The sequence below is a fragment of the Equus asinus genome, chromosome 6 (genome assembly GCF_041296235.1).
Source record: "Equus asinus isolate D_3611 breed Donkey chromosome 6, EquAss-T2T_v2, whole genome shotgun sequence".
NCBI lineage: Eukaryota > Metazoa > Chordata > Mammalia > Perissodactyla > Equidae > Equus > Equus asinus.
This window is the reverse complement of record NC_091795.1, coordinates 50,068,339-50,089,429: the sequence shown is the minus strand read 5'-3', so window position 1 is coordinate 50,089,429 and position 21,091 is coordinate 50,068,339. Positions and strand designations below refer to the sequence as shown.

At 39.1% G+C, this 21,091-nt stretch overlaps 2 protein-coding genes across 4 annotated transcripts in view; one reads left to right on the top strand and one right to left on the bottom strand.

Moving 5' to 3' along the window:
- Positions 1-14,969: 14,969 nt before the first annotated feature.
- On the bottom strand, positions 14,970-21,016 carry TMEM17 (transmembrane protein 17). 3 transcript variants are annotated; one of them, XM_044772533.2, is made up of 5 exons: positions 20,877-21,016; positions 19,971-20,460; positions 17,386-17,489; positions 17,121-17,234; positions 14,970-16,175 (listed from the first exon to the last, which is right to left on the bottom strand). In XM_044772533.2, exons 2-5 carry the CDS (start codon positions 19,984-19,986, stop codon positions 15,897-15,899), a joined length of 513 nt encoding a protein of 170 aa, XP_044628468.1. In that variant the 5' UTR covers positions 19,987-20,460; positions 20,877-21,016; the 3' UTR covers positions 14,970-15,896. The 3 variants fall into 3 exon arrangements, with proteins under 3 accessions (XP_044628468.1, XP_070368853.1, XP_014692301.1); XM_070512752.1 differs by having other exon boundaries at positions 20,224-20,460; XM_014836815.3 differs by lacking the exon at positions 19,971-20,460 and having other exon boundaries at positions 20,877-21,009.
- Positions 20,951-21,091, top strand: part of EHBP1 (EH domain binding protein 1) — a 483,620-nt gene continuing 483,479 nt past the window's right edge. The window contains exon 1 of the mRNA XM_070512730.1: positions 20,951-21,089. The gene's annotated coding sequence lies outside the window, so the exon portion shown is untranslated. The remainder of the gene's footprint in view (positions 21,090-21,091) is intronic.

The window sequence follows — 21,091 nt, the reverse complement described above, 5'->3', positions numbered from 1 at the left end:
TATGTCTGGGATTCGAACTGATCAAAGCAAAATGATGGCTAAGACAAAGCTCGTTCTAGGCAATCCCCTAATATGAAATCCTGGTGTCAAGTTGCTCCCCTATTTTTAAATCTTTCCCAGGAGACAAATTTGAGTGTTCCTTTCTCTTCTTTTCCACTGTCCAGTCACCTCACCATTAGAGGTTTCTTATGACTAACTTAGGAACTTCCTGCTTTTAGTGCCTCAAACAAGTAGAAAACATCTGGTTTTCACTCAACAGTTATCATAGTTTCAAAGCCTAAAGTTACTCCCCACCTTTTTCCTTTCAAAGCGTAAGCAACTTAATTTGGTCTTTATTGCCTCTTTCAAAGGTTCCATTTTCCAATCTTGGTGGTACTTGTCCAAACTATCTCCAGGGCTCCTCTATCTGTAGAGCAGCAGCATCCAATAGAATGTTCTGCGATCATGGAAATATGCCATATCTGTACTGTCCAGTACAGTAGCCACTAGCCACATGTGGCTACTGAGCACTTTAAATGTGGCTAGTGTGACTAAGGGACTAAATTCTAAGTTTTGGTTACGTTTAATTAATTTAAATTTAAATAGTCGCATGTAGCTAACAGCTAACTCCCTCAACTGAATATAGCACACACCTGTTCTGGTCTTGTTTCTGGCCTCCCAAGTATTATCCTTGTTCTTTAAAGACCTGCTGACTTTTGTTCAGTTTGTTGTCCATTAGGACCCTTTACTCTGTGTAACTACTTTATAGTTCCCAGCTTCTGTTTGAGTGCTTTGATGTTTTTTCATGTCTCCAACTCTGTATTTACTGCTACTGAAACCCCATTGCTACCCCGTTTCTCATGTTGTTTGGAACAGTTTGATCAAAAAGGATGGTCATACCATAGAGTCAGCTGGTGGAGCACTACATATGAATTCCTCAGATGAGCAGAGTGAGGGATAAAAAGAACAGTCATGACTTTCCTGATTGATAATTTCTTTTACATCAGGGGCTGCCTGTTGCTGCAAAAGTGGGGAACAGATAATATTGACTTCCGTGCTTCCCTACTTCTTCCCCGATAACCTGCTGGCCTGATTTTCCTGCTTTTATATGTAATATTTTACTCCAGTGTTTGGAAATATTATGTCAAACTGGCCTTTCTGATTCTCAGAGGAGGGATATTACAAAACTTCAACAAAAATATTCATGAAATGGAAGTGGCTCAAAGGATCTAATAGAGAATCTGTTTGCCACCACCGTGTTCTTCTCTCCATTGCCCTTTTATTGTTTCATTGGCCTGTACTTTTGACCTTGCATTATACAAGAGAAGGGTGGTACAATGCTTTTACATGAGGTATTTGTTCTAAGATCCAAGAGATCAGGGAGTATATCTTTAATGTGATTAATTCAGTGTATCCTTTTAACAATTCTAATGCTCGGTTAGTAAAATGCTAAAACCTACAGCAAGTTGACTTTAGGAGATGCCAACAAAAGATCACTGGCTCTTTGCTCTCATTTTCTGGCACTGCTAAATTATATTTGTCTCTGTGTTCAGCATCTGCCCCAATCAGATGATGATTCTCCTGGGCATCCCCAGGAATCCCAGCCCCTCACCCTCACGTCCAGAGCCAGTGCCCCTCTGTGCCATTTCAAGTAGACTTGCACAGAATTAACGTTATGCAGTTAATGTGTAATTTTAAGAGCTGCACTTTTTTTTTTTGTATTTCCATTTTGGTGAGCAAACCAGATGCTTTGCCAAATTTACCCTCAGCTAATTGCATAGTTCAATGTACTGAAATGTGCCCTTGTTTGCTTAAAGCCTGCTGATTTGCAAAAGAAATTCTTCCAGGAATGTGGGTCAGAGTGGTCACTCCTGTGGAAGCTGAATTGACCAGGATAGAGCCGCTCAGGCCCGGCTGGGGTGGTGGTGTGTGAAATCCTAAGGAATAGACGACTCTCCGGGGCAGGATTTTCATTTTAACGATAAGGCTGCTGGAAGTGGGGGAGAGCTGGGGCCTGGAGAGACGGACAAAAATCAGTTTGGCTCTGATCCATCTTTGGAACCCCCTCAAGCTTTTCATCTTGAGCAGGCTTTGGGGCAAGATTGAAATAAAATGTTAATGCACAGCACAGCTGGAGGAAAATAATTTTAAAATCTGGCGTTTGCTCTGCCTCTGTCGCTGGAGGCCCTCTGATGAGATGCATGTGAAGCGGGAATCATTGTCCAGCAAGAACAGACTAAGGATGAAGTTGCTCAGTTACCCTGGCTTGTCCCTGAATCCGGAACCTGACTGCCACAGGTGTTCCTGGGGTTTGGCCCCAGGGCGGATCACAGTGCTCCAACTCCTGCTACCACAGAAATGAGCTGAGAATGGAGGGGCAACCATCAAGGGGAGGATGTCTGCCCACCTAAGTGACAGCAGGGTGTCCTACCTAACAGATGGGATGAATATCAACCTCCTGTCATTTTAGCACGTGCCCCTCCTCAGGGTGCCCTGGGGCAGCTCCAGATGCTGGTTGGCTGTGTGCTCCTGCCAGCCCTGTTGTCTTGCTTGCTGTCTTTCCATTCTCAGATATGTTTTGCTGCCCTACAAGGCAGACACAAGGGATCAACTCCCTGTATTTCACTCAGCTCTCATGAGCCATGTAGAACTTGCTTCAGTCCTTGGAAGTTCAGTCATTTTAATAACTGCATTAGTTTCCTATGGCTCTGTAACAAACCACCACAAATTTAGTAGCTTAAAACAACACAAATGAACCTCACTGGGCTGAAATTGAGATGTAGGCAGGGCTATGTTCCTTTGTGGAGGCTCTAGGAGAGAATCTATTCCATTTTCTTACCTCTTGCATCTTCTAGAGGTACCAGAGTTCGTTGGTTTATGCCCCCTTCCAACTTCAAAACCAGTAATGGCTGGTCTGTCTTTCTCACATAGCATCACTCTGACACTCGCTCTTCTGCTTGCCTCTTCCCCATTTAAGGACCCTTGTGATTACGTTGGACCCACCTGGATAATTCAAGCTAATCTCCCTATTGTAAAATCAGCGGACTAGCAACCTTAATTCCATCTGCAAACTTAATTTCCCTTTGCCATGTAACCTAACATATTCATAGGTTCTAGGGAGTAGGATGTGGACATCTTTGGGGGACCATGTTCTGCCCACCTTAAAAATTAATCCTCACCTTTCTCAAAGCCCTTTTACAGACCTCATTTTACCCTGAAAATGCCTGTGAGATAGGTGAGTGGGTGGGATTAATGTCTTTTAGTGGATAAGGAAGCAGAAACAAGAGTCAAAGAAACGAAGGTAAACAAGAAATATCCAGGACCCCACCATGCAGTTCTCCTAAAAGCTGAATTCCCTTTGCAGTTTCACTGTGAAGTGGAGCAACTGAATGCTGAATCTAGGGAAATCAAGGAAGAAAGAAACAGAAAATCCTCAACCTAATAAGAGGTTGGATTTAAAAGGTTTACGCTTAGCTTCTGCTGGCTGGCACTCTTTGTCTCTTTTATTCTGTTCTTTTTGGAGGGAGTTGAATTAAAAACTTCCCCGATCTTAGCACAATTTCTCTACTCAGGGGTCAGATTTAAAAACAAAACTGAACACGTGCACCCACACAGACAGACAGACAGACACACACACACACACACACACACACATACACACAAACTAGAACACCCTATTGGGGTTTTTGGCTGTCTTTTAGTCAATGATACAAGGATTTACATTGTTAAGACAGGAATTAAACTTGAAAACAACGTTCCTTCCAGAAACGGACACCTTTACCAGGTGGCTGGAGGTTGGCAGCAAACATCACATGTGCTCCCTGAGGCTTGGAAATGGTAAATATATTCTAGAGCGGCCCAGCATCTCAGAAAGCAATTATGGTAGAACACTCCTAGGGCGTGTTTGCCTCAAGGGTAAGTGGTGACTGATTCTTCATCTTCTAGCTCCAAAACACGCCTGTGTCAAATAGTTAACATGAAAAGGGAAGGACTGTTTGCATTGGAGAGTCCCAACACAGTTTCCAGCATATTTTCCATTTGCCTGATTTGCTCTTGGCCCCGAATGGAGAGAAGGTGGAGTTTTCTCTACTGAAATCATGAAAATCTCTTTGCTGGCATGTGTGCCTTCAGATCTGCTCATGATATTGCTCACGTTATTGACTGCAGCTGCGTTTGCTGTAAGTGAACCATGTCTCTGATGAGGATCACGTAGACTCGTGATTGCCTGCCTGTCCTTGCGATCGGAGTGGGCATTTCCATGAGGGGCTTGATTATTCTTTTATTTTTGTTGTGTCTTTTTCACTCCTCAATCCATGTGCCTATTTTGGTTTGTTTGCAAAAGGAAGAAATATTTGGCTCATTCCATTTCATACAGTAAAGGCAGCAGCTTACTGGGGGCTGTTTTTATAACCTAGAAGAATGAAGTTTTCAAAAGAAACTTGGCAAGCCATAGGTGTTATTAAGATTTTGTGTGATATGGAGCCACACAATAACACCCCACGTGCACATGTGCCTCACCCTTAACTCTATTCTTTTTTAAAGTTTAAAAATCAAAGCAAAACAAAACGAAAACTCTCCATCAAACTGTTATTAGATAAACTTGTACATTTGAGCGCCACAGTCTTTATGTCTATGAAATCCAAAATCAGTGAGGTTTTTTTGTTTCTGTAGGACCAAAAATTGATTTTGGGAAATATTTGTCTGATATTTAAAAAAATACCTTTTTATAAATGCTAAGGTATAAACACTGAGGAAGATCTGGCAACATCTTATATTTTTAAGATTACAATTTAGAAATACTCTGAGTTATAGATTCATAGGATTCAAGAAGTTATGAGTTTGTGGAAAGGTTTTCTCATTTTTTAATTTTAATAACCAGGCCCTTTACTGAGAGAAACAGAAAAGCATATGGGCACCTTAACTGGCACAGACCCACCAATGAATCAAATTGCCTCCCTCAGAATCCTTTTCTGACTGCTTCATATGACTGATCATTTTTCTCCCTTGTTCATTTCTGTGTGAGCTCTGGGTTTGTACTTCATTAAGTTGCATTTGCGGGATTTTGCTTTATAAGACGTAGCTTTCAGTTTTATTCTAAGGGAGGAAGGAGACGGAAGTGGGGGTGTGTGCCAAGCTGCTTCAAAAGCCCTGCTGCTTTCTGTCTTCAACAGGGGGTTCGTGCTCTGGACCCCTTGGTTATTTGAAATGGGACAAAATCTGGTCCAGTGAGGCCCAGAGTTCTCTCCACCAAGCACCCCTTTATTATTCTCTCTTATACCCCAAGTTTTGAAAGGTACTCCTAGACTGTAAGTGTCTTGCGCGCAGGAACAGTATCTTACTCATCCTAGAATCACCCGTGCTGCCAAGCAATGGGACCTCAATTAACCTACAGAACTGAACAGTGTCGTAAAGCTTTGGAATCAGACATGCTTTAATTTGAAACCCAGCTCTGCCAATTACAAGCTATATGATCTTACTTAACTTATTAAACCTCTCTGATACTCAGTTTTTCTCATTTGCAAAATGGTAAATGGTATTATTATAATGATACAATTATTATAATACCTTGGAGGAGTAAATAAGACAGCGCATGAAAAGCACTTGGCTTTTTGCAAGGACCTACCTCAGAAAATGGCATTCCTTTAAATTAGTCTACAAAAGGGTTTCCTAGTTTTATAAAAATTAATCAGATACACATCTCTTTAACCGCTAGTCAACTTTGATGAACCTGTAATGACTGAGGTCAATGCTCTGAGTTGGTCTAATTCCAACCAAAAGCAAAAAAACCTGGATTTTTAGTTCACCTGCTCAGCATTCCCATAGGTAAACATATTCAATTTTTAAAAAGACAGTAATAGCTCATTGGCCCTTTTTACTACTTGTTTTGACCCCTGGAGATCTGGGAGTCGAAGGTTGAGAAATAGTGTCATTGCTCCTGCTTTGGGGTCTAGATTGGATGGGTCTAAATCAACCCAAATATATCTTCAGAGCATGTGTTTGGGGAGAGAGCACTGCAGAGTGAAAAAGCGTGGTCTGTGGAGCCCCACAGGCATAGGTGTAAATCCTGTCTTCTACTTACTTGCTGCGGGACCCAGGACAAGTTTCTTAACCTTGACAGAGTCCCAATTTTAGCTTCTGTTAAATGGGAATAATTCGTGCCTTACAGAGATGTCCTGAGAATCAATGAGATAGTGATAAAGCCTGAGCACAGCATCGGGTACGTAGCAGGCACTCATTAAACAGTGGCTGTTATTTGAATTAGTTTTCGAAGTCCAGACAAATTAGAGAGTTTACTCTTAGTATAAGAATAGCTGTTGGCTTTAAAATCAAGATGATTTTTCATGCTACAAAGACATAGACATGAGTAAATGTGGTGTTTCTACCTTCTAGGGAGTTTACCTATTAAAGAGAGTACTGTATATTAAGAATGAGAGACAGGAGCTCTGAGTTCTAACATGGCTCACTTATTCATTCATCTGTGCATTCAGTCAACATTATTAAGTGTCTACGATGTGCCAAGGATGGTCTTAGGCCTGGGGATACAGTGAATAAGATACAGTCCCTGTCCTTAAGATGCTCATTGACTGTAGAGGAAACAGATATTCAAACTTTCCTTCTACCTCATCAAGACCTCTGCCCCCGCCCCCAGCCTTGTCTGCTGATTATTTTTCATGGTTTCATTTACACTTCTATCTAATAGGGATCCCAAGGGTCATTCATTCTGTCACTCTTAACAACACCTGAAAATCTCTGTACTGTGGTTTTTCTACTGCATTTGCCCCATATACTCCTAACTTTGGATCAACTTAACCATCTACTTTCTTCCCAAGAGTATCCAGATAGCAATAGAAAATGACCCAATTGTGTAGGTTGGAATAGCTGCATGCATCCATGGTCTCCAGCCTCAGCTAAGCTCTCAATACCACTTACTAATTTTTTGCCTGGTCCTGGTCACTCCTACCCTTCTTCACATCCCATGGTGTGGTCTTGTCTACCTCTTCAGTCTCATCTGTCTGCTCTCTTCCTGTCAGCTTGCCCTTGAGCATTACACACACTGCTTGGGATTCCCTACCCACAACATGAAATTTCTGGCCTCCTTGACTTTGCTCATGGCATCCCCCAGTCCTGGGGAGAAGGAGCCCTGATCAGCAAGGATTCAAGTAGTCAGTTCCTTGGCAGACACATGTCTAGAGTAGAGATGAGTGCCTCAAGTTATCATAGCTGAATGACATGAAAATCCATCTTTCATCTCATGATTATCAAGCAATTGTAATATTATAATTTGGCTTTTTAAATAGATTTTCTACAGGAAGAAAATATACTAGCAGTTGTATTTTGCATTATAAATTAATAAATTTCTACATCAAACTTTTATGAGTTTAGTTACTGTGATCACTCCTTTTGAGACTGTTTAGTTATGGATATACTAATAAAATTTCTCCTTTTTTTTTTTTTGCTGGGAAAGATTCGCCCTGAGCTAACATCTGTTGCCAATATTACTCTGGGTTTTTTTTTATTTTCCGCCCCAAAGCCCCAGTTTATAGTTGTATATTCTAGTTGTATGTGCTTCTAGTTCTTCTACATACGCCACTGCCACAGCATGGCTACTGACAGATGAGTGGTGTGGTTCCATGCCCAGGAACTGAACCCAGCTGCTAAAGCAGAGCATGCCGAACTTTAACCACTAGGTCATTAGGGCTGGCTCTAAAACTGAGTTTCTTGGTGGAAAAGCCAAGGATCAAATGACCAAACGCACACAGACAACCCCAAAGTAATTAGCTGACCTCCTGAGGTGATGTATCTATCTGATCTCCCTAAATCAACAATGACTCCTAAAGACCTTTACAACTCCAAGAACATGACTGCCTCAAGAGAAAGGAGGGGAAAAACCCTTGGATGAGACTTATTCTAGTGGAAATATCCCTAATGGGTGTATATCACCTTGTTAAAAACATCCTTATAACAACATCTGATTTCTTCTTTTGAAGTTTTGATTTCCCACCAACCTCTGCAGTTCTAATTTGATCTCCCAAATGGACCTGGCCTCTCAGGAAGAGCAAGCCTTATGCCTGTGCCCAGTGTGCAGGGTACTCAGACCAGATAGAGCTCCTATGATACATTATCGGTAAGTCTCTTATCTTTTTAGACGGAGATAATCAAAATCCCTGCCTAATCAAGCCTGAGGGTCAAGTTTCTGGGCCCATAAAGCAACAAGGTGAGTTTAAGGACTTGGAAGGAATTAAATTGCCAGGAAATTCAGAATATAAAATTATAATATTTACCATTTATAAATGCTTATTCTGCTATGTTATCTTGTTTAACTCTCACAAAAGCCCTATGAGCACCCATTTTAAAGATGAATAAATTAAGGATTAAGTAAATCAGGCAACTTGACCAAGCTGATAAATGAAACAGATTTGAGTATAGGTCTACGTGCCTCCAAAGCCTGTGCTTTTAACCACAGTGCAAGACTCCCCTGAACTAAGTCCCTTTACTCACCAAGTATTTGCTGAACACTTACAGCGTGTTAAGCATCGAAAATACAAGGACAAATAAGACACTTGCCATGAAGACCTTAGAATTAAGTAGCAGGAGTCTAATATATAAAAATACATATAACACATTGTTTTAGATGCAGTCATAAAATATGAGCAGCAGAGATACAAAGAAAAGTGTACAAGTGTTACCTGGAAGTAGGTAGGGGACAATGGGAAATTTCCATAGAGGATATAACAGTTGAGTCAGGAATAAAAAATAAGTAGACTTTCGTTCGCCATGTAGATAAGATTACTTCAGACAGAGACAGCAAGATGGAAGGAAAAGATCTGTAGGCAAAATCCAGAACAGTGCACTGAAGGACCTGCAGATGTAGGATGAGAGGGGTGCGAGATGAGGCCAGACAGGTGGGAAGACGCCTTGTATGCCATGCTAAGGAGTTTGGATCTCATGCTGCAGGAAATGGAGCGCCTTGTGGAATTTTTAGCAGAGTTGTGACATGATTAGATTTGGTTTTAAGATTTCTTAATAGGTACAACTGTAGGGAAGTACTGTAAAGTTGAGACATTTACTACTGCGACATGGAAGAGGACAATGAGATTGCTACTCTCCATGATCTGGTCGTTATACTTCTATTAACACATGCTTGTCCTCTCCTAAGACCACCCAGATATTTTCCCTTGGAAAACAGCACACAAGGAGTTCCTTAATTATGTACTATTGAACTGATTTTTTTTGAAAAGTGTATGTTGGAGGATGTACGTGTGTGTATAAAATGTATTTTGCACCTAGCATTTCAGCCTGTTATGAGATTCTTTTGAAATGTGATTGCATCATCTATCAAATTAGCTCTCCCTCTCAGCTATCATTTTCAAATACGGCAACGATATCTTCTAATTTTGCTTCAATATAGATATATCATTCATTGCCTACAGTATAACGTTCAAACTCTTATAATATATAAAAGACTGATCACATCCTGATGCCAGTCTTTCCAGCTCCTCTCAAACCCTTCTATATACACCTCACATCAAACTACTTTTGGTTCTGTTCAGACCTTATATTTTCAAATGTCTGTCCCTTTGCCCACGTTGTTCCATCTGTCTGAAAGACTATCCTGCCCCCTAGACAGGATTTCTCATTTATTCTCATATTTTACATTGCTCTACTACAATATTATCATAAGCCCTTATGATCACCTTAAATTTGTCTCCTCTGTTAGCCCTTGGTGGAAGGGCAGGACTCAATCCTATTTATCTTTTTGTCCTGGAGTATCAAAGCATAGTGGATGGCATACTGTTGGAGCTAAGTAAGTTTACTTTGCAAAACAAAATTATAGCATATTAACAATATAAAGCACGAACATATCTTTTGCTGCTTTGCTTTGTAAATTACAGGACAAACAACAGTTAACTGCTCTCCTGCTTTCCTCAGCAGGGGTTTGTTGACCACAGAGAGCTCTAGTTTTTAGAATGGGAAAAAACTGACTCTTAATAGCTCTCATTCTTTTTAGGAAAGCTATTGAAGCAAAGTCCTAAACTTCCACTCTCTCAGGATCATTTTAGTACTTTCAGGCACTAATGAATCAAGCATTTATAAAGCAGTTATGAAATGTGCGTATCAAACATTTTTTAAAATTTGAATTTGAATATCAAACATTTTTCTCTTTTGGGCTATAATGTTGAGCAGTATATCCAGTGTGTTTTGATTAGAATATAAATAACTCAAGATCAGGAACTAAAAACCTTTAAAGAGGAATCGATAATACCACTTTCCTATCAGCCAAATATAGTGCCATTAGAGTTCTGAAAAATTAAGAGAGAAGGCCATTCTTGGTTGATTATTGTTTTAAAAAGTCTACATTTTTAATGTAGCCAAGTGCTAAACACTTAAGTCTGTGAACAAGGAAGGACAAATTGCTGTGATGTATACGTTGTGACTGTACATACCTCACTAGGTTAAAAAGCCCTCTCTAGTCAAGGCTGTTGCTGTGGAACTTGTTTAGATTGAGAATGTTGATAAGATAAATTTCCAGTGTCTTCAGTATGTTCCATCTCTCCTCTGGTTTGTATGTTGTTTTTAAGAGTTCTTTCTTGACTTTCTGGTTAAAATGATTACACACTGATGCTTAGCGTCATTTTTCAGGAAGATGTGAATCTACGTAAGCACCAGGATACATTTAAACCTTGTAGTTAAACCTGTATTTAAACACATTTTTCTAGGGCCTGAATGTTTTGAAATGCTAAATGCTAAAGGGAAAAAAAATTTTAGGATGATTCTTACAATTAACTGTTTAGTTTTGGTTTTTATTAAAACCCCCAAATTAACAGTCTTTAAAAAACTAGAATAAAGATAAATACCCATAACAAATTCGTGTTAATGGCACTTATAAAATACAGCATTTAAGTTTTCTGATAAACCTTTTCTAGGACCAAAATCTGATGTTTTACACTGTAACAGATTTACAGGGTAAACCGTTCCACTTGCCTCATTGTTTTCTGCCTCCATGCCTATTTTGCTATGCAAAAGCTTTATGTCAATTTACTTTTTGAGCCGTTTAAGACCAAACCAAATTATTCCTTCAGCACATTTTAAACAATCCCTTAAAGACCTCTTTTTCTTGGCTATGTTTCCAATCTTGGCTTATCACTATAATATTTCATGCTCCATGCTTCTGAAAAAATTCAATATTCAAGAACAAAGTAATCCAGAGCTTTCCTTCATTTCAGTCTTTTTATGTCCTAGGGCTGTCCCAACTCAATGACCCAGTTTTTATTGTGTCACATCTCACATTCTGTTGCTGACTGCAACCAGCTTGCCTAATCCTTTTCCTATCCTTATCAGTTTTCCCTTAATTCAAAAATCTTTTTTTTTTTTTATTCATTGCACTTCTCCTTTCACAGCTTTTAGTTTTTTTCCTCCATAGGAGACTCAGTGTTCCTGTGGTTCCTACTCAGAAACACAAAGATGAATAAGTCACTAAGGTCCATAAGTCTGTTCTTGTAAAAATTTTCATTATACTATCTTTAGAACTGTGGGTGGTAAATGGCAGAAAGCAGGTATTATAATTGGGCAATATGCATTGAGTCCTTAAAAATGTTCACGCTCTTTGATGCAGCAATTTCACTTCTGAGAATCTAGCTTATTAATTTAAAAAAAGCATCTAAGATAAGGAAAAAACTGTATACATGAGACGTTTATTAGAATGTTACGTATAAAAGCAAAAGAAGGAAACAACACAAATAGCAACAATAGGAGAGAAGTTAAATTACCATCTATCTTCTCGATGGAATATTGTGCAATCATTTAAGATGATGGTTATGTGACTATGTAAAAAGATGGGTAAATATTTATAACGTTTTCAGAAAAGCATGGTGCAAAATTTAAGTGCCAGTGATCACAACTATGTTTTTAAAAAGCATTTGCAAAGGGAAAACTGCAAGGAAATACGACATTTGCTAATAGTTGTTATTTTAGAGTGGTGGAATTATAGATGATTTTTCTTTCCTTTACTCTCAAAATCTTGATTCAATTTTTTTTTAAGTTTTTAAAACCTATAGTCTTAACTAATGCAAATTAAGAACCATCCAGATAGGTTATGTCAAATAAAATTTATAAAAAACTATTTCAGATAGAGCTCTCTATGAATCTAATAATAATCTAACAACTGAGGTAGGGGGGTGGCGAATAAGACAATGAGTATGTCATTTTGTTTACCATTGTGTGTAATCCCCAAAAGGATGAATTAGGAAAAAACTTTCAATACCTGTTTTAAAATGTAAAATAAATTTCTTTTTAACTTTAATAGGTTCTAGTCAAGTTTATTTTACAGCCATTGACTTTATCAAGGCTGGCTTGTTCTCTTCAAAGTTATTTTATCAAGTCTTACCTCTAGTCCAACCATTTCAATCCATTTTCCACACTGTCTTCAGAGAGATCTTTCTGAAACCTAAATCTGTTTGTGATATTCCACTGTTTAAAGTATTCAGGCATTCAGAATATTAAAATCTTTAGCTCAGTTTACTAGTTCCTCCCAAGCTTCTCTGCCTTACTGTGTGTCGTTTCTTCTCACGCACTCTTCCCATCAGCTTTACCAAACGGCATGTAATACCTGAAGCAATACTCTGAGTCACTATTATTTCTGTCCTTAATACTGAAATTAACACAATACCCACTCAGTCTTCAAACCTCAAGTGTTACTTTGTTTGGGAAGGCTTCCCAGATTCCTCCTATTTTATATGACCATTCTCTGTAATCCTATAGTGCCCTATCACACTGTGCAGCACTGATTTGCTTATCTGCCTTTTCCGTCAGACTGGAAACTTCTCATTTATTATTGTGCGCACAGGCAAGTATGAGTGAGCGTGTATGTATTCAACGGCACTCACTCCGCCACCCCCCCTCCCCGTGCTCTGACAGTGAGAGGTGTAGTGAATGCTAAATGATGTTGATTGAAGGGCCAGTGTGCTAATCCTGGACACTAAATGCTAAGAACAAACAGGGGGGATGCATTGGAAGCCAACGACTGTTATCTGCCAGGTATTTATCAGGTAGAAACTCATTCAACGCACCTCCCTGTTAAAGTTAGACTTTTCTACTTTGTCTGAAAGTTGTCTTGCAAATAGTTTACCTTCAACATCGTATCTCGGAGAACTGGGAGCACATCTTGTTTGTCTATGAACCCTCCACTATTCTTTGCATATACTAGGCATTCAAACATAAGTGGATTAAAATCCAATTTTTAAAAATCATTCTGATTTACAGAAGTTTACATCCACCTTGTCTGTGACGAGAAAAAGCCTCTGGAAGAAAAAATATGTGAAAGACAAAATATTTGTGAAGCTCAACATTGGAACTAGAAATTTGCAGAACAGTGTTGTGAATCCCCGGATAAAAAGATATAATAGGAATTAAGGATGGACAAACTTATTCAAATATAATAAAGATTGCCTAAACTCCAGATTTGCTAACATGTAAATATCTTCTCTACCTCAATTTTCATAGGGTTACGTAGGCAACCAGGTATATTCCAATAGGAAATACTGGTTCAGCCTAACACAAAATCATGGTTTTGTTGAGATGAAAAACAAAAGACTTGGTCATGTTCTCAAGTGACTTTTGTAGTTTCTTTTTTCCCACCCTTATTATATCTGCATTTTAAGCAATATAGTTATTACAGCGAAAAAAATTTTTTGGGAAAATTTTAATAAAATTCATTTTCCCCAAATTTTTGTAGTCTAAAAATTTTATTATAACTCTAGCATTTTAGCTATTAATCTCTTAATCCTAAATTAAACTTTAAATGTATCAGAGGCTCTTATATTTAAAACAAAACTCTGTAAACAACTGTTTAATAGAAAGTCTTTCTTTTTTCTAAGATTTTGTTTTTCCTTTTTCTCCCAAAACTCCTCAGTACATAGTTGTGTATTTTTAGTTGTGGGTCCTTCTATTTGTGGCACGTGGGATGCTGCCTCAGCATGGCCTGATGAGCTGGGCCACCGATGCAGAGCACGAGAACTTAACCACTTGGCCACGGGGCCAGCCCCAGAAAAAGCCTTTCTTGATCATTCCCTTAATTTATCTGCTATGTAGACTTAGTGCTCTTATTTTATATTTTCTCATAGAATCACTATCTGTTCCCATCTGGAAACACATGCAAATAAATATAAGTTTTAGAAAACTATCCAAGCAGAATTCTATTTTGAATTTCAAATTATTGGAGTATACCTAGTGACATCTTTGGTACTGGGGAAAGGTTAAGAAGCCAGTGCATAGGGGGAGAAATTTTTGATTGAACTTTATATAGAATAAGAAAAAACAGAAATAATAAAATTAGCATAAACAGTTTGGCCAGGTGAAATCAAAGGTGGGAAGTGAAAACATTTTCAAAAATTAAGCAATATCAGAATGAATAAGGCAAAATATGGAAATCCTAAGATGAAGATGAATTACAGAAAAGGAAAATTGGAAAGAACGATTTTAAATATAGCTACCACTGTCTCAGTAAAATACATTACTTATAAAGGCACATTTCCCTACAGGAAAGAAGAAAATATTATATCCCTTAAGATAATCCAATAATCACTTTAAAATGTTTAGACACACCCAAGCAACTTTGTTCTTAATGGAATTTCCTTAAATAGGTTTCTCCCATTAGCAAGGGAACATGCTCATTTAGGATCATGGATATAGTCCCTCTGGTCATCCTAGCTCTCACCATGTATTAACAGGCACTCTGGCTTTTCCAATCAAGCCTCATGTGAATTTACTGGGTATGAAGCAGTTCTTCAGTGAATAATGATGCAGTAGATGAGATCACGAGGGTTAATGTGCCTAGTACAGAACCCACTACCTAGAAGGCTCTCTAATATGGTGGTTTTTTTCCTCCTTTCTTCCCTTGCAACTCTGTAATAAAAATAATAAACCCACTGTATAGGAACTGTACAAAGAACTGTACAAAACAATTATACAAGAAAGGAATGATTTGTTGCAGATACTTTAACATATTTTATAATTTATTATAAAGACATTTTATACACCACTACCATAAATACTGAACATAGTTTCGTGAAAGTTACAATTTTATGATAAAAATATATCCTAAATACCATGATAACCCACCTGCTTTCTTGTTAACCTCACTATAATAGCTAAGACTAGGGTTAGAATTTAACCCTAGCAGAATGAAAATTTGGTGTCTCGGTTTATAAATATAGTCTAATACACCAGAATATTGACAAACATTTCCATATGCTTCAGATGTACTGCCAACACATGGATAGCCAACAAGTTTAAAAGAAATATTCACATTTCTAGTTAAAGGTGCTAACTAGAAATATCACAGTATATCTGGTAAACTGCGACCACCAATACAGATTTCTACACACCTGAAAAAGTCAACAGCAACAACAAAATTAAGATATTTGGCATCAGGTGGACAATATCTAGGCTTTAGGGTTGACTTACTGCTTTCATGGACTGTACAAGTAGTCTTATTGCCCCCAACTTTGGTGTTTCAGAGCTAGAGAGTATATATAATTCAAACCATTTGCTTTGGGGGCCAGCCCATGGGGTAGTGGTTAAGTTCATGCACTCTGCTTCGGCAGCCCAGGTTTGTGGGTTTGGATCCTGGGTGTGGACCTGCGCTGCTTGTCAGCCATGCTGTGGCAGTGACCCACATACAAAATAGAGGAAGACTGGCACAGATGTTAGCTGAGGGCTGGTCTTCCTCAACCGAAAAAAAAAAAAAAGAAAAAAAAAAGAGAAAGGTTGGCAACAGATGTTAGCCTAGGGCAAATCTTCCTCGGCGAAAAAAACACAACACTTGCTTTGTCCTTTTTCTCATGCTAGATCTCTGACATTTTCCTAACTCTTATAGTCTTCTAGAATGATCTTTCAGATTTTCACTCAACAGCACTGGGTCAAATCTCTTCTATACAGGATCTCATTCTTCTCATGCCTCCTCTATTTGTAGAGAGCCGGTCAAAGTCTTGAAGGTGGAAACGAGTTGCCAGCTGATTTACCATTTTTCTCAGGGTAAGAAATGCTGAAACAACTTGGAAAGTAAGGAACATACTGAAGATGATGTGTATCGCTTTTTCCAAGGGCAGATTCATTAGGCCTTCATTAAAGAGCAAGAAAAGAATTAAAGGCAACTGCAATAGAAGGCTCAAAAGCCAAAAGCCAGCCAACTCAGGAACCTGCAATGACACACATTAAGAGTAATCAGATGAGTAAAGTATAGTTTTTTGTCTATTTAGATAGGCAAGTACTTAGCACGACTGAACCTACATTATGCGCTCTCTAATTCAAAAGGAGTATAACACTGTCCTCAGAGAATTTATAGTCTAGATTAGAAGAGAAAAGTAAAAGTAATTTATGTGACAATCCTCGAATACACACTTTAGTGAATAATTAAATGCACCACTTAGAGGGATAGACTAAATGTTACAAGAAATAAGACGAGAGTGATTAGGGTAGGTGAAAGAAAGAATTCAGGGATGTAGGCTTTTAAGTTGGGTAGAAGGAGAAAGAGGCGAGAAGGAGGTAAGTGAGCAAAGATGTGGAATGAGCATGATTGGGAATCAACACATCAGCCTGGAATGTATGTTTGGATTAGGAAATAGGAAGAAATACAGTGAGACAGGCTAGGTGGGGCCTAATTATGAAGGGCCTAGAGAACCATAGAAATCTTTGGGCATTATCCCTTAGCTCTGGTAACTATAAATGCTTAGGCAGCAGGATGATTCAAAAAACATGACTGGCATAGGAAATGAGTTTATAATTTCCCCCCGTTTTCTTATGCAGGATCCAAATAAATATGTTTGATTGACCAAGTACCTCAAGACTGGTGAGAAGAGGGAAAACTATCAATTCTTATGTGCTTACTACGTTCAGATACCTTATATAAATTATTTCATTTAATCCCAACAAACCTGTGAAGTAAATATTTCCCCCATTTTATATATGAAGAAACTAAAGCTCAAGAGATTAAGCAAACAGACCACAGTGACAGAAGTGGTAAAGTTGGAGCCAGGCCTTAACTACAGGCCTTTGCTCCTTCACCACATCTCACTGCCTTTTCCTTGCTATGAAAACCTTATTGCATTTATGTGTAGACTGAGAAAAAGGAAAGAAGAGCCTACCTTCTCCTGCAGGTTCCCCATGTAGCCCAGATACAACCGGATAGCTTCAATCAAGGTTATTAGGATGATAACAGTGACCACAATGAATTTGTAGTAATCAGGCAAGATTGAATACTAAAAAAACAAAAATAAACACGTTTGTAAAATCTCATATATAGTAAAACTGTCTTGAGATAGAACAAAAATACTAAGAACTTTAATTTTACTAACAATGCAAGGGATGGGCGGAAGAGACCTCAGCATAAGTATAAAGGCACAGACTTACCTTCATCTGAAGCATCATAATACTGCTCACCCACCAAAGTGGGAAAAAGTAAGTGTTAAAATAAAGTGACATCTGCAATGCCAAACTGGAAACCACTTCATTATCTACAGAAGAAGTAAAGAGAAAAGGAACAAATTCTTAATCTTGGTCTACACCCTATAAATCCTTTAGTTCCTTAGAATAACTACAGTATTGACTCAATAAAACTCCAAATTTAAGCCTATTTATAATCATTGACTGTGAAAGAAAATATTCATCATAATACTATTTAGTTCATATATTGGCTACTTGGGGGTATGTTTCATATTTTTCAATTATTTTACCATTTTGCCATTATAGTCTGCTGACTTTTTGTGCACTTACTGGTATAGATTAAATGTGGAATATCAATATGAATCATAGTGAACAGACAACACTAATTATCATTGCCTCCTTTGTAGAGTTCTTTGTAAAGAGCCTATAAAATGAACACACTAAATATACAAAAACTAATCTTTCACATATAAACTAATTTCATACAAAAACTAATCTCCCAAATCATAGACACACATGCCTTTTCAGCATACCCTAATCCCACCCATTCATTAACACTCAATTCAATACCACTTTTTCCATAAATTCTCTCTTGATCATATTCCCCCGTCCCAGCAGAAATCTCTTTCCCCTCTAGGTACTTATCACTCTAACCTGTGTATAAGAAGTGTTAGCAAAGAACCACACTCCCCTCACTCGAGACACAGTCTGGTGTACTGAAGAGATCACGAGCTTTGGAGTCCAAGTAAACTCGGAACTCCCCAAACTCCCCTTAGCTCTGGATGCCAGACTTGGGATAAGTTACTTAACCTCTCTGAGCTTCAATTTCTTCATCTGTAAAATAGTAACATTAAAATTACCTCACAGGTTGCTTGTGAGGATTAGAGATAATATAAATTATTTCAACAACCACCATGCCTAGCACTTAGTAGGCACTCAATAAATATTAGTCCCCATTCCTTCTCTTTTACTTATTCACAGCCTCACTATAAGCACAGACCACATTCTACTCAAATTTGAGACCCTCATAGAATCTAGCATCTTGCTTTACACGTGGTAAATACCAAATATGCATAAGCAGAAAGAATGAATGAATGAAAACATACTGTTATAAGGACATTATCAGTGTGGCCATTCGTGAGTTTCGTTTATCTAAGGCTGATTACATAGCATTTTTTGCTTTTATGTAAGGGAGAAGGGCCCTAAATTAAGAATTTGATTTTGTAAATTGAGTCTCACAAATGCATCCTAAATTTGACCAAATTCTAACAATTTAAGAGCAGAAACATATTTTGAAATCAATTGCTCTAAATGTAGGAATGTACAAAGGCTCTAAAATAAATTTTTTTTTTTGCTGTTTCTCCCCAAATCCCCCCAGTACATTGTCCAGTTGTGACATGTGGGACGCTGCCTCAACGTGGCCTGAAGAGCGGTGCCATGTCAGCACCCAGGATCCGAACCGTCGAAACCCTGGGCCGCCAAAGCAGATTGCGCAAACTTAACCACTCCGCCACGGGGCTGGCCCCTAAGATAAATTTCTTAAAAACTGATTTTTTTGTCTCCACAGCTGAGTATTTTATATCTGTCACTTAATAAATTTAAAATTATAAGGAATAATCATGATCTCTCATAGCAAGAAAGCTTCCATTAGCTCCAAGAATATGCCTCACTACTATGATCTACTTTAAAAAAAATTGTGATGATCTACTTTTGCTTGCACCTATTTATTAAATTATCACTGATAAACCAATACATTTTTAAAATCTGTTATATCTGAAGGCAACTCACCAGCCTAGGATTTTTTTTCATAACAGTACAACTCTTGGTCAGCTGTGGACATGGTAAGGTAGACACTTTCAATTATAGTACAAATAATTAAACCTACTTCAGATCCACAAAGAAGAAAATGTAGAAAGATAACGATAAATTAGTTAAGCTGAAAATTTTAATACCTTTGGAGCAAAAACTGTAGTCAAATTTTGCAAAGAAGTTTTTATGTTAGAAATTTTGTACATGAGCATCTTCAGTTATACTGTCTATATTTCAGCTGATCAAACTTATAATCATGCAATTGAAAACCAAATGACTATGTAAATGAACCCTGAAAGCACAAGACATGAATTTACTAAATTTTGCAAAAGTACGAGTTCTGTAAATGGAACTTAAATTAAAACATTATATAAATCAGGGGTAGGCAAACTACCAGCCAGCTGCCTGTTTTTGTATAGCAAGTGAACTAAAACCAGTTTTTCACATTTTTAAATAGTTGGGGGGGAAATCAAAGAATAATATTTTGTGACACTGAAAATCATATGAAATTCAAATTTTAGTGTCCATAAATAAAGTTTCACTGGAACTCCACCATTTCAATTCAATTATCATTATCCGTGGCTGCCGCAGAGACCTTTGGCCTGCAAAGTCTAAAATATTTACTATCTGGCCCTTTACAGAAAACGTCTGCTAACCCCTGATACCTTGCATCATCAGATTTTAGTGCCTGTTAACCCTTAGCTTTAGAATCAGAACTGTAAAAACCTAATTTTTCACATTACCTTTTTCTCTGTACATCCTAAATCATGAAGAGGGCTACATGTGGGGGACAGGCAAGTAATCAGGGTGAAAAAACGCAACTGTGGGAATTGACTTTACTTTTCTCTGCCCTCTTTTAAAAATCCCTAAACCAGGCAAGAAGAAAAGATTTCTATTTCCCAGCAGAATTCAGTGATAAAAACCGCATGGGAGTGGTTGACGCTATGTTGCCCATCATCACGATTTACGAGGAGGTGAAGGTGACTGCGTTATCACCTGTCGTCATGCTGAATGTAGCGTTGCTGTATTTTGTTACCAGACGTAGGGAAAGAGTTACATACAGGGAAGGGGAAGGAGAAAGCAGGGAAGAGGGCGAGTTTTGTCGAAGGCGATGCTAGTGTGGCAGCTGCCACTCTGGAGTGGATAGCGGTTCAAAATGACTCATTGAAAAAACTTCTTTCCATCTCTTCTGCCAGAAAACGGACTTGCGGTGGAACATACTTGTTTTGCTAGCTAAAGAAAAAAGGAAAAGAAATGTTATCGGGGTGGGGGTGGGGAGCGGGACGGGGAGACTGCCTGGGCTGTTTTCGCTCCATCCTGGCCAGCAGAGCCAGGGCGGACGCTGCAGAGGGAAAGCAACGTCGGCCTTCGCAGACGGCTGGGACAGGACGTGTGCTGCGAAGGCGGATTTTATATTTTTCTTTTTTGAAGAAGGCCAGCGCCAACTCAGCAGCACCACTCGCAATTCGCCAGCCAGGCCGCAGCGTGGTCAGCCCAGGACTGACCGGCGATCAGGGCGCTTCCCGCACTGCGGAGGGCCAGCTGAAGGCGAAACCGCCATTTTAGGTCCGGGCAAAGTCTGGCCGCACCACAACAGGCGCCAGGCCGTCGGCGGGCCACACCCCCTGCGCTGGGCCTTCGCCACTCACCCGGACCCTCGCTGTACTCCGGCCCGGTCCGGTTGGAGTCGCTGAACACGGTCCGGCTGAAGTTTCCCAGCCGCTGGCGGACCGGGTCCGGCAGCTCCATGCCCGGGCCTCGGAACCCCTCACAGCTGGGTTTGCGGACGCAGCCGCGCTCTGCGGTTCCCACGGCAACCGGGCGGCGCGAGGGCGCAGGCGCGGCCGCCCTGCGGGGCCCAGGT